This window comes from Equus caballus, chromosome 25 (assembly GCF_041296265.1).
Source record: "Equus caballus isolate H_3958 breed thoroughbred chromosome 25, TB-T2T, whole genome shotgun sequence".
NCBI classification, from domain to species: Eukaryota; Metazoa; Chordata; class Mammalia; order Perissodactyla; family Equidae; genus Equus; species Equus caballus.
In genome coordinates this window covers 39,030,223-39,044,120 of record NC_091708.1, presented here as the reverse complement: position 1 = coordinate 39,044,120, position 13,898 = coordinate 39,030,223, and the positions used below count along the sequence as shown (strand labels likewise).

The 13,898-nt window shown below is 44.2% G+C and overlaps 1 protein-coding gene across 6 annotated transcripts in view; it reads right to left on the bottom strand.

Moving 5' to 3' along the window:
• The window catches only part of GARNL3 (GTPase activating Rap/RanGAP domain like 3), a 144,890-nt gene that overhangs the window by 73,662 nt on the left and 57,330 nt on the right, over positions 1–13,898 (bottom strand). For all 6 annotated transcript variants that reach the window (XM_023628919.2, XM_023628920.2, XM_070250784.1 and 3 more), the window contains one exon: positions 13,254–13,328. In XM_023628919.2, the coding sequence (XP_023484687.1) occupies positions 13,254–13,328 (75 nt within the window). The remainder of the gene's footprint in view (positions 1–13,253; positions 13,329–13,898) is intronic.

Sequence of the window (13,898 nt, the reverse complement as noted above, 5' to 3'; positions counted from 1 at the left end):
ATCTATAGGTTTCTTTTCTGTGTGAATTTCCATCATATATCAGGGGTATATTACCTTATAAAGTGCCTTAGGATGCTTTCTGTCTTTCTCATTGCTCTGGAAATACTGACATTCATTGAGAGCTCTAAGTGCCAGGAAGTAGGCCAAGCGCTTTATATGCGTTATCTCCAGGGTATCTCCACCAGCTTCACAGACAGATTCAATTTTATCCCCCTACTTTCAGGTGAGGAAACTGAGGCTTAGAGAGATTAAATATGTTGCCTAAGGTTGCAGAGATAATGAGCAGTGGAGCTGAAATGAAATCAGCTCCAATTGCAGAGGCTCTTTCTTTTTTAAAATCGTAACCATTACATCATCTTCTGTGTCCTTTTTTATGTTCTGCTTTTTTAATCTATCAAGGAGTAAAAAAGTGGGTTAAATTTTCTTAGTATTTTTGTGCCTTTATTGGATTTTCTTGAATTTTTAAAATTCAGCTATATATATGTATATACATATATACAAGTTTTATTTAGAAATAATTTTAAACTTACATAAAAGATGCAAGAACAAGAAAAGTGCAAAGAGCATCTGTATACTCTTTACCAGATTCACCTACTTACCTCATTTGCTCATGTGTTCACACTTTTCTCTCTCTCTCTGTCTATGCACACAATTTTTTCTGAACTATTTAAGACTAAGATGCATAAATAATAGCCCTTTATCCTTAAGTACTTCAGTGTGTATTTCCCAAGAATAGGGATGTTTTCTTACACAACCACAATATAGCCTTATCAACTTTCGTAAATTTAACATCGATACAATACTTTCATCTGTATTCCAATTTTCATCCATATTCCAATGACTCAACAATGTCATTTAAAGCATGTCCCCCTGCAGTACAGGATCATTTAGTTGTCATGTCTCTTTGGCTTCCCTTATCTGGAACATCTCCACAGACTGGCTCTGTCTTTATGACTGACATTTTTGAGGAATGCAGCACACACCGCTCTCCTCTTTTTAAATAAAGCACTCCTCATTTGGTTTGTCCGATGTTTTCCATGATTAGATTCAGGTCACGTGTACCTGGATGCTACAGTTCAGAATACATCAGGGATGCCTGTCCTTCTCAGCTTATCCTATTTTAAGATATCCATCTATTCCTCATTGGTGACGTTAATATTGATGACCTAGTCAAGCTGCTGCCTCTTAGTTTTGACCTTTGGGTGTGACCCAAGAAAGCATATAATTGGGTTTTGTTTCTTGCAGAATTTCTGAACGATTCATTATCAACAGCTGTTCATTTTATGACCTTAAACCACTGGCAGTGGGTACTCCTGGTCCAGAGCTCTTTCTACTACGCATCGGGTGGTATGCAGCTATGGTATGACCCTGGCATCCACCAGCCGGCCTCAGGCATCAGCTGACCCCACATGGGGGCATCTGGCCTTGGGCAGTCAGACTCCACAGTGGTGGGTGTCATGACCCCAAGGTCCTGGATCCTGGAAAACATCCACAGAGCCTGGCGAGGAGACCCTGAAGTCACCATGACATTTAAGCCTCTGGAGCCCCCAAGACTTCCCTGGCACAGAGAGGTTTCTTTCAGGTAGCTGTGCCACATCTTAGCTCAGTGCTTCTAGGTTTGTTAAGACGTGCACTCTTGGGCCCGTCCTAGACCTCTTCCTCAGGATTTCTGTGGGTAGAGCCTTAGAATCTGCGTCTTAACAAGCATCCCAGGTGATTCCGATGAACACTGAACTTTGAGAATCAATGCTCTATACCAGGGGTTCTAAAAGAATCCAGGATGAGCATGAACTTGAATGGGGGAGAAAACAACTTTATTTTTCCTAACTTCTAACTAATATTTAGTATTTCACTCAGTTATGAATGTACGCAAACAACTACAGTAGAATGAACAGCCGTGGTAACTTTGTCACCAAAAAAAAAAAAAATCACATTTTCAGAACTCTATACAGTGATCGCAGATATCTCAAAATACTATTCACATTCTTCATCATTCAAAATTATAATAATTAGGGGACCTGTTGCTGGATTTATTATTTAATGTATTAATAAAAAAGCATGCATATTATGGTATCACAAATTAGGTTTAAAGAATCATTTTGATAACTATTTCAATACAACTGTTTTCCTTAGTAATCCTATATATTTTGTTTTACTCATTAAAAACATTATGTTGAGAAGGGTCCTACAGGTTTCACAGACTGCCAAGGGGGATCAGAGGCATAGAAAATGACCCCCATACTCTAGCCCTTCGGAAGCTCTTGAGTCTGCTGTCTCCCCTCCCAGAAGTCTGCATGCTGCCAACTGCAGCATGGAAAAACACGGAGAAGGGGCAGAGGCAGCACAGCGACGCAGAGTGAGATGGCACTCTGGTCGTGGCATGCCCCCACCTCTACTGAGTACACACTGTCAGTTATGAGTTCTTTTTTTAATGATCAAAAAGTTACCCACTTAACTTTCATCTTCACTGAATAGTTAACTAAGATGGGGGGAAAGCTCAACACCAAGAGAGTTGTGAGTCTCACAGAGCAAGACACTTCCTGTCTCTTGTTAAAAGCACATACGACGAGGTGTCAAGACAAGAATACACACAGGAACTGACAAAAGAAAGGGAGACGAAGCAGAACACGTCCGCGCTGCCCAGGGCCCCCGAAGAACGACTCGGCAAACGAGTTCCAGTTTCTGATGATATGTGGCAGAAGTGGACAGTAAAGGGCCAAATCTTAAGTGTACAGTGAAATGATTTTCAAATACGTACACACCCTTGTAACCACTGGATCAAGACAGCACCCTAGAAGGCTCCTTCATGCACTTTCCCAGTCAATACTCAACCACACTCTGAAAGGTAACCACTGTTCTGCCCCCATCACCATTGATGAGTTTTACCTGCTTTTGAACTTTATAGTAATGAAATCATATCATGTATGTCTGTTGGAGTCAGGCTTTTTGTCCTTTGACAAAAATATCTGTGTCATTCATCCATGTTTTGGTGTAGCGGTAGTTCACTCTTTCCCATTGCCACGTAGCAGTCCACAGTATGAACATCAAGATTTATGTATTATTCATTATTCAGTTGATAGGCATATGGATTGTTTCCAGTTTTTGGTTATTAAGAATAAAGTCAAGGGGCCGGCCCTGTGGCTGAGTGGTTAAGTTTGCGTGCTCTGCTTCGGCGGCGCAGGGTTTCACCAGTTCGAATCCTGGGCGGGGACATGGCACCACTCATCAAGCCATGCTGACGCGGCATCCCACATGCCACAACTAAAAGGACCCACAACTATGTACCCGGGGGCTTTGGAAGAAAAAGGAAAAAAGTAAAATCTTTAAAAAAAAAAAAGAATAAAGTCACTACAAACGTCCTTGTGTCTGTCTTTCGGTGGACATAGTCACCCATTTCTGGCAGGTATACATCCTGGATGCAGAAGATGCAAATGTTGTTTCAGTAGATACTACTAGACAGTTTTTCAAAGGGGATGCACAATTTACATTATTAGCAATACATACAGGAGACTTCTAGATACTCCACATCCTCTGACCAACTCTTAGCATTTCGTCCTTTTAATTTTAGAGGTTCTGGAGTGCGCGTAGTAGTGGCTAACTGTAGTTTTAATTTTGCAATAAATCCTGACTATTTTATAGAGGATTTCAGAGATACAGAAACTTGGCCTACAGCACTTGAAGGTAACAGTGACACAGGAATACATTATTTAACACCAACGAGAAAGTTAGGAGGAAATATTCTGATGAGCATGTAACCACAGGCCCTCTAGGACCAGTTCAACTGACCCCACCTTATCAACAGAATAATTAAGAGTTGTCTCTCAGGAACTGACCCTCTTTGTTCATTTCACGCTGGTTGAGAACACCAACCCACCAACTGGGCTTGAGAAAATGCTCAATAAGTGACCTTTTTGATATAAAGGGGCTGAAAACTCCACCCTGAGATCATCACACTAACACCATCATGTTGTAAATGTGTCCTATGAAGGGGCATGAAGTTTGACTACGCTTGCCCCAAAATAATCAGTTACCTTACTTCTCCTTACTTCCAATCATCCATCTCCACACTTCACACCTCCCTGCCCTGCATCTCATAAATTTTGCCTCAAGCCCTGGATCAGGGAGACAGATCTGAGAGCATATGCCTCCTGTCTCCCTGCAGATGGATCTTGCAAATAAAATTATTTTTCTTTTCCCAAAGGCTGATGCCGTAATAACTGGCTGTTGACGTGCATTGGGTGGTGAGCCCTTGCTCGGTAACAAGCACATTTTCCAGACAACAAAAGTTTAACACATTGCAAACACCATACTTATTTTATGCCCTTTTAGATAAACATTTGCTAAAAGGTATTACAGAGAGTAATGAACTCAAATTCTTCTGCACTGCAGACATGCCTGATGCCGGCTCAGCATAAGGTTGATATAAGGGAAGCCATATTGTAGAAGAGAAACTATACTGTAACACTGAATGACCTCTGATTAACTAACCCAGCAGAAAATGCACCCTCCAGGAGATATACATGCCCTGTAGAGTTTATGGACCCTCACAGCTGCAATAAGTTGATAACCTTGTTCTTCAGAGTTCCTTAGGAATGTGATCACCTCCAGGCAGAGGGTCTATGCTGATAGCCATCATCAATGACAACTGAAAGATCTGGGTATAGGGCATTGCTCCAGTCTCTGATGCATATCCACTAAAACAAAAGATTATCAGGAACTAAGACCACATGTCTGCTCCACCCGGAAACCAGATGCCTCCCCAACCCAGAAGCCAGCCCCCTGTATAACTGGCCTGTAGTCTTTGTTCTGTAAGATGGCTCTTTTGGACATTAGTCGGCCATCTTCCCCCTTGCTAGCAAGCTGTAATAAAACCCTTTCTCTCCTACCACCTTGCCTCTCTACTACTGGCATGTCTGTGGTGGGCAGAAGACCCACCTTGGGAATTAACGTGCCCACAGTGTTGAATGAGTCTTGAGACTAAGAAATCCTGAATCATTTCTGCGTCAAATTCCAAAGCCCCTAGAAGCTCCTTGCTGCCTTAATTGTACATTGACCCCTTTTATACTTGTGGGATGTGAAGGAGGAAGACTGAACTGGCCAGGATATTTTGAGGAGAATTTGAACAAAATCCATATATAACATCCTCACCATATCTGAACATACTCTCATATTTGACTTTAAGCAAGGAAGCCCCACAATACAGACACTCAGATTACAAATGAGATCCATGGGTTTATATAATGCCTGTGATTTTTTTCCGAGTATTTTCTAGAGTGAGTTCCGTTAATGAGTGAATGCATTTAAATTGACTTTACTTCAGTCTCTAGGTTAAATTGCTGAGAGAACACCGGCAGTAAAGAAGATGGATTTTTTTTAAAAACTTTTTTTGAATTGCAAATATAAATATAAGCTTGTTGAAAAAAGTGAAATCACACAAAAATTAGAATCTTTTCCCCTCCCCCATCCTCCATGCCCAATCCCCTTCCTTTCCCTATAATAACCATTTGACCAGGCTGGTTTGCATGGTCCCAGATCTTCTCATGTATTTACAAAGATGTGTTTACTTTATACAGAGATACACAGATCACACATTCACAATCACATACATATATTTATATACATACATATATACACATATGATTTATTTTCATAAATGGGATAGGAGTATAGATATTATACTGAAGCTTATTTTTTTCACTTAAGAAAATATCTTATAAATATTTCTATGTCAGCATATATAGGTCTACTTTGTTCCTTTTAACGACTACATTGATTTTTTTTTTTAAAGATTTTATTTTTCCTTTTTCTCCCCAAAGCCCCTGGTACATAGATGTATATTTCTTTTTTAGTTGTGGGTCCTTCTAGTGTGGCATGTGGGACGCCGCCTCAGCATGGCTTGATGAGTGGTGCCATGTCCATGCCTAGGATCTGAACCGGCAAAACCCTGGGCTGCTGAAGCGGAGCTTGCGAACTTAACCACTCGGCCATGGGGCCATGATTTTTTTTTAATTAAATACTTCAGTGGAGTATAGATGTGTAAAACATGTAAACAGCATAGAAACACCAAAAGTGGAAAGCTAAGGGCCTCCAGCTTCTTGCCTGACCTTCCATTTCCATTCTCCAGAAGCAATTATTATCAAATTCTTACGTGTTGTTTTGGAAATTTTCTTGCATATTGCAAGCATATTTATCTTTTTTTTGTTTTTAAGGAAACGGGATATCATATAAATCACTCTGGAACTTTCTTTTATGTCTATCACTGTATCTTAAACATTTTTCTATTGTATTATATACACCTCTACCTTACTCCAACAGCTACTACGCATTCCATGGTATAAATGCATCATAATTTATAGAATCATTACTGATGGAAATTGAGATTGTTTCAGGTTTTTTTTTTTCTGTTTTAAATAATGCTACAATACACATCCTAGTAGCAGAACTGTTGGCCAAATTAATTATTGCTAATTGTCCTCCCAAAAGATTGTACTCATTTACATATCCCCCAACGGTGTATAAGAGAATCCTGCCCATGCTAAGGAGGACAGATCTGTAAGAAGCTGCAAGATTGTCTCCTCTGCCCCACTACACACTAACTGATACACACCAGTGAGCTGTGAGGGAGGCCTCCAGTGAGCCACCCGAGGGTCACACTCATTGTAATTAATAACGGGATGAGCACACAGATGGCAGGGCAAGCACATCTGAAGGTAACAGAAAGCTTCCCAGCGGGTTAGCTAATAGGACAGGGGACAGAAGCAAGACGTCAAAAAAACTCTTGACAATTAGCAATGATGGACAATTAGCAATTATGGGACACGCTAACAAGATTAAATTCAGTGTGGACAAGGCAAAAATCTCACACTTAGGTACAAACACAAATTGCACAAGTACAGGATGGGGAAGGCCAGGTGCTACATGGTAGTAATTATGTCCCTTTTTCCCCATTAGGAGATTGAGGTCAGAGACGTGGAGTCATAAACTGGTAAGTGGTAGAGCCGAGTCTGGACCCAGGTTGGTTTGACTCCAAAATTGTCTCCACTACACCATGATGTCTACTCACAGCTAAATAACAGCACACATGAAAAAGACTAGGGGGAGGGTAGCATATTGAGGCTCATAAGGAGTCATCGGGCTTCATAAAAAGAGAAGAATGTGCGTGGCAAGGAGGGGGATGAGCCTGCACCACTCTGCGGCTGAATGGGGTGCCCCGGAGCCCTGAGTTCAGTTCTGAGCACTTCAATTTAAAAGGTTCATTAAGGATCTCACAATGTCGAAGGTGCAGCAAAGAGTGATGGTGAGTGGAACCAAGTCTACATCTTAGGAGAAAAACAGCAGACGTCCGGGAATGCATGCGAGCCTGTCATGTTGAAGATGGGGCTCAGCCTCACACTGTGGGCACAGAAACCTGAGTGGGAATAGAAACTGAATGGGAAATAGAGACAGATGAATTTTGTTCAATAAAAAGAATTTTCTAGCTATTAGAGATGCTGATAAATGGAATTAACTGCTTTAGGGGTGTGGTATAATGAGAAATATATATTTGGTCTTTGTCTCTGGTTTCTGGCACACAGCTCCTAGAACCTTTGAAATTTCCTGAGTGTTAAAGGTGACAGGAACGTCTTTGTTCTAATGAGGTGACTCTTGGTGGGCCCCTAGATAGCTCCAGGATGGGGCTGCTTGCTAGGATGGCCAAGCCTTGACCAGAAGCTGGGAAATTTCAGCCCCGAACCTCTGAGGAGGAGAGAAGCGCTGGAGATTGAATCAGTCATCATGGCCAATGACTTAATGAAATCTCTGTAAAAACCTGTGTAAAGACCCCTATGCAACGGGGTTCAGGGAGCTTCTACATTGCCGCACACATCAAGGTATTGGGAGGGTGGTGTGCATCCCTTCCATGTGGCCACGGCTGAGTTGTCGCCTTCACCATAAACCAGTAATAGTAAGTAAAGCGCTGTCCTGTGTTCTGAGTTGTTTTAGCAGATTATTGAACATGAGGAGGAGGGGTGTGGGAATCTCTGATTTTATAGCCAAGTCAGATGGAAGTGTGGGTAACCTGGGACCTGAGACTTGCGGCTGGCATCTGAAGTGAGGGCAGTCTTGTGGGACCAAGTGCTTAAACCTGTGGAGTCTGACGCTAACTCTGGGGAGTTAGTGTCAGAACTGAATTAAAGTGTAGGACACTCAGCTGGTGTCAGGAGGGAAAAAACCCCTCAAGGGAGTAGCACGTTTCCCGTTACTGAGATATACTCAAGCAGGGAGAGAGGAGCTGACTGTCGGCAAAACTTGTGGGGCTTCATGCCTTGGGTGGGAGTGGCCTAGATGAACTCTAAGGGATGGCCCATGGTGCCCATCTGCAAACTGTTGACCAGTCTAGGACGAAGTACGCAGCAATGGAGAGGAGCCCTTAGGCCTTTCATAGCAGTCTGACATTCCCGTGATACCTAAGCACAAGCTCAGGGATTCATTCCCTTAAACGGAGTCCAGACCAACGTGGGTGCTGTTGAATTTGGGGGTGAGTTGCCTGAGGTGGTCTGCAGACTGGTCACGCCTGGTAGGACCACATAGAGTTCTGCAACAGGTTGGAAATAAAAAAAAAGAGTCCTTCGCCACAGGCTGAGAAGCAGGGCTCAGAGGCCTCGGGCTCACTGTGACGTCACTGCTGTGGCCTCCTCTGACCACCCGATCTAAAGGAGGACTCCTCCTGTTACTCTGCACCACGGCCCTGTTTGTTTTCCTCACAGGAGTTAGGAAAATTTGCAATCATCCTGTGTCTCCGTGTTCCTCATTTATTGACTGCTCCCTGCCAGTCTGTGAGCCCATGAGGGCAGGGACCCCGGCAGTCCTATTCACCCCTAGATCACCAGTGCTCAGCCTGTCTGGCACCGAGAAATGATCCGGTGAATGTGGGTTAAATGAATGACTTCACACATCATATGAAAAGTGCTCCTGATATAACTTACATTTTTGGTAATGATGGGCCAGGTTATTCGACCAACCCTCCCACTGAAGAAACTAAAAGCCCTTGAAAAATGTTAAAATCATCTCCTTAAGAGCACCGGAGTGCTTATAAGCTAGTAAGGAGTTACCAGCCAAAACTGAAAGGCAAGTGGGAACCCACAGCGGTAAGTGGAGCATGAAGTTTCTTTTTAGCTCGAGGATATTTGTCAATCCTGACAAAACTAAACTTGGGTTTTGCTGACCTCACGGGGCAAGAGAGCATAGGATCAAACTGCCAGGACCCACGGAAGTAGGGCAGTCTAAGGAGAGACCCACCCAACATTAAGCTGGGACCCCAACCGGCTACACGTTCAAGGGGAGGGTGAACCAGAAGAGACCACCTCTAACCCAAAGACCCCAAGGAAGGCTGCCACGGCGCTGGGCAGAGCTGAGTGGGGGAGAGTCTCCGAGGGACTATGACCTCACGTAATCTCATGTAAAGCCTCACACAAATCCGCAGCTCCATTCTGCCCCACCTGGGTGGCTTAAAAAGTCTAAGCTGGGAATTTACTTTAAAGGTGCTTGGCAAAAGCAAATGCAAAGCCTCCCTCTGATTCTTTTTTTTTTTAAAGATTTTATTTTTCCTTTTTCTCCCCAAAGCCCCCTGGTACATAGTTCTATATTTTTAGTCATAGATCCTTCTAGTTGTGGTATGTGGGATGCCTCCTCAGCATGGCTTGATGAGCGGTGCCATGTCCGTGCCCAGGATCCGAACCAGTGAAATCCTGGGCCGCCGAAGCAGAGCGAGCAAACTTAACCACTCGGCCACGGGGCCGGCCCCCTCCCTCTGATTCTGACACCAATTCTAACCCGTGTTTTTTCCCCACACCATCAAGCAATTCTCTGACACAAGCTAGGTGTGCTAAAATTCAACTCAATTCTGACACTATCTACCTGGAGACAGCGTCAGATCCCACAGGTTGAGGGCTCAGTCCTACAAGACTGTCCTTCCCCCAACTTCAGATGCCAATTGCAAGTTCAGGTTCACCTGTGCTTCTGACCCACAGGCTATAGATTGGAGGTTCCAGTGACCCCCTCTTTGGGTTCGATTAATTTGCTAGAGCGGCTCACAGAACTCAGGGAAACATTTTACTAATTAGACTATCAGTTTATTATAAAAGGATATAACTCGGGAACAGCCAGATGGAAGAGATGCATAGAACAAGGCATGTGAGAAGGGGCACCCTTCTTCCAAAATCTCCTCGTGTTCACCAACTTGGAAGCTCTCCAAACCCTGTCCTTCTGGGTTTTTATGGAGGCTTCATCACATAGGCACGATTGATTAGATCATTGGCAACTGGCCATTTAATTCCATCTCCAGCCCCTCTGCCACCCTGGAGGTCGGGGCTGGGACATAAATGGCTAACCTTCTAATCACAAAGTTGGCTCTACTGGCAACCAGCCCCCATAGGTGCTTTCCAAAAGTCACTGATAACAAAAGACACCTTCATGGCTCTCATCGCCTAAGAAATTCCAAGGGTTTTAGGAGCTCTGCACCAGGAACGGGGACAAAGACCCAATATCTATTTCTGATTATACGTGACAACATCACACTCCCTACTAGGCCTCATATTATCCGCAAAACTCATTGTCTTGAACAACAAAGAGCACACAACTAGGTAGGTAAGCACGCAAAGAAACACAGTCCACCGTGAGCATATGCCAGGACAAAAATCAAGCCACAGATAGAGAGCCACAAAAACCTTCATATATTGGAATCATCAGTCACAGATGATAAAACCATTTTGCTGACTATAAAAGGTAAATTTGACATTATCTTACGAGAATAGTAACCATAAAAAGTGACCAAGCAACCCTGGATTAGGCAATGGTCCCTTAGATACGACACGAAAAACACAAGCAACAAAAGAAAAAATAGATGAACTAGACCTCACTGAATTTAAAAACTTGTCTGCTTCAAAGGACACAGTCAAGAAAGTGAAAAGACAACCTACAGAACGGGAGAAAATTTTTGCAAATCATATATCTGATAAGGGTTAGTATCCATATCATCTAAAGATCTCTTAAAATACAATAATAGAAGGAAAAATAATCCAATAATGAAATGCTTTGCCATTTGTTTGTTCATGAGTTTGAAAAATTTGAAGCAGCTATATTTAGCCTTCCAATGCACTAACGGCTTTAACTAACTCAGAGCGCGCCAGCGTTTTCCCCTCTGGGTCTCAGGTTCCTCTAACCTTTTATGAGGTTGTGCACTAACGCTGGGCAGAAGCTTTTAACTGAAGACTATCAACATAAAACACAGCCAAGGGGTTCCAAAGGAGCACTCACGCTCAATGGCTTTGGTAGAAACAAAACTGAAAACCGTGTCTGAGCCTTGATATCATATTTCCCACAGAAGCAATCCGAGATAGGACTGTGTACTGAACACAGGAGACCACAATGATTTATGAAATCAATAACTCCACTAAATGTTTCCAAAGACGTTAAGTGAACTGCCCACGGCCACATGGCTGGTGAGTTGTAGAGTCACAATTTGAACCCAGGCAGCCTGACTCTAGAGCCACTCCTGACCATGATCCTCCACAGGTGACCAGGCCCCAGAACTTGCCCTCTGGTATATGGCCAGGTGACATCACCAGTTGAGGAGTGTTTGATGACTAAAGTGTGGTGACCCTAGGACCACATGAAAGCTGCACTTATGTCTTTCCCAGGAAGTATAGATTTCTTCTAGACACTGGTCCTGGCAGGGGCCAGAGTTGTGCTTATGTGGGGTGGGGAAAGTCCAGAATGGTTTGTTCATTTTGGGTTGGGCTGAAGTCCTGCAAAATTTTGGCAGCAGACAGATGTCTTGGGGTACAGCAACCTCTAGGGTCTCTGGTACTGAGGTCCTCAAAGGAGAAACTCGGCATGGGGGCTGCTGGCTTTCTGAGCAGTGGAAAATGAGGACTCAATGCCCCGGCTCCTGACTTAGCTCCTGAGACACCCTTGGCTGCCTGAGCCTGTGGTGATAAGACTGTCTCATTTCAGGATCTGGGCCACTTGGGGAGGGCTGTTTCCAAGCTTCAGGAGCCAATTTCCCTGGGAGTTCCTTCTTCTATGTAGATCAGCTGACATCATTCCGGACAAGAAGTTTATGGGCACCCAGGCAGGAGCCCAGCCCCAGATGGGACTGCCCCCTTTGCCTCACAGAGCAGGGGCGAAGGTACCACGCCTAGGTGAACGGGTATGTGAAGTTAAGGCCAAAGGTAAAGATGAGCAACAACTTCCCAAATGCTGTGGCCTTTCCAGTTGAATCCATAGCCCTTCAACAAGAACTGGATTAAGGAGGTGATCAGGAGGGCAGGCTGTCTGTACAGCACTAGTTATGGAAACAACAACAACCATTACTACTATTATAGCTATCACTTACTGAATGCTTACTAATACGCCAGGCACAGTGTTAACAGCTTTACGAGCTCAGCTCACTGAAACCTTTCAATAATCCTAAAACAGTTTCCATTTCATAGGTGAAGAAACCAAAGCTCAGAAAGGCAGCTTACCTGCCCAGGGTCATACACCTAGGAGGTGGGGGAGCTGGCACTTGAACCCAGGCTTGTCTGACTCCAAAGCTGGGGGGTGCTAAAGCACTATGACGAGTGACCTCTCAGGGAGGCAGGAAAGAAGAAAAAAATTGGGGGGCTCGCACCACACTCTGCAGTTTTGGGGGTAGATCTCAAGGGAGAGAGTGGGCAGTGGAAGTGTTAAAGGAGAAAGAAAAGCATGACGAGTCCCTGTGGCCGGCAGTAAGGAAGACCGGGAGAGCCCAGAAAGAGGGCTTGGGCCCGAGGAGTGGTGACAGTAATGGCCTTCTTTCTCGGTGTCTTCTCTGAAGAAGAGGACATTTTGTAATCACAGTAATTTTTTGCATCTCTCTCCTGGACCCTGATATGGCTCATATGCCAAGCTGACCAGCCTGGCAAAGTGGAAGAGGTGGGATTCTGGGGTCCATTCACAAAGGGTGTCGTGGCTGTGAATTTGTCTTTGGTGCCATTTCTGAGTCTATCTGGCTTTATTAGAAATCCTTTAAAGGGTATGTGTCATCCTATTAATAGCACCTTCCATACACAGAATGATGGCACTGCCCTTTCACGTCTGCTTCAAGGAAAGCTCTGAGGAGCTCCAGTTACCCCGTGCTGGGCTCCATTAGGCGAGTCTGCTGCGGTAACGAAGATCACTGCTTGCTCACTGCTGTATCACAGGCACCATAATCATGTGCCCGGTGACAATACAGGAACTGGGGGCTTCCTTACCTCATCCGAAGAGCCATTTTCCACTCTGAATCTTCCAGCCCTTTGGATGGCTCCATCAGCATCGCTGGAAATAAGCTAGGGGACAAAAGAGCGCTCAGTTAGGTAGCTGGGTCACCATTTGCAAGCCCCTTCTGTCTGTACCCGTCCTATAAGTAAGCTAAATCCTACACGAGCTGGAGGGCCCAGCCTAGAAGCCAATGGTCTTTTGGAAGCTCTACTGGCCAAGTTCTCACGCAGCCGGCCGCACGGTCTTTAGGAGCTGAAGAGTGAGGACCACCTAGCCCACAGGAGTGGAAAACAAAAGCATCAAATCTAAATTTGATCATATTCCAATACTGAAAAACAGCTCCCTGGGAAAACAGTCTTAATACACATTACACGTGGACAAGTGCAGCTCACAGATGGCAACACCAAAAGCCAAGCCTGAACTTCAGGCGCCTTCACAGGAAAGCCTAAAAAACAATTAATGGCTGGCATGAACTCAAGGCTCCGCTAACATCACAGAAAGCTCTTGTGTTTCATTCAGTTTTAAACAGTTTCCAAAAGGCCAATTAGTCCCTTCCGAGGCAGGCAGACTGTGTTTCAGCTCTGGCAATGTGATGCTTGCAAATGGACAGTCTTCTCAACGCTAGAACGAGATGAGTG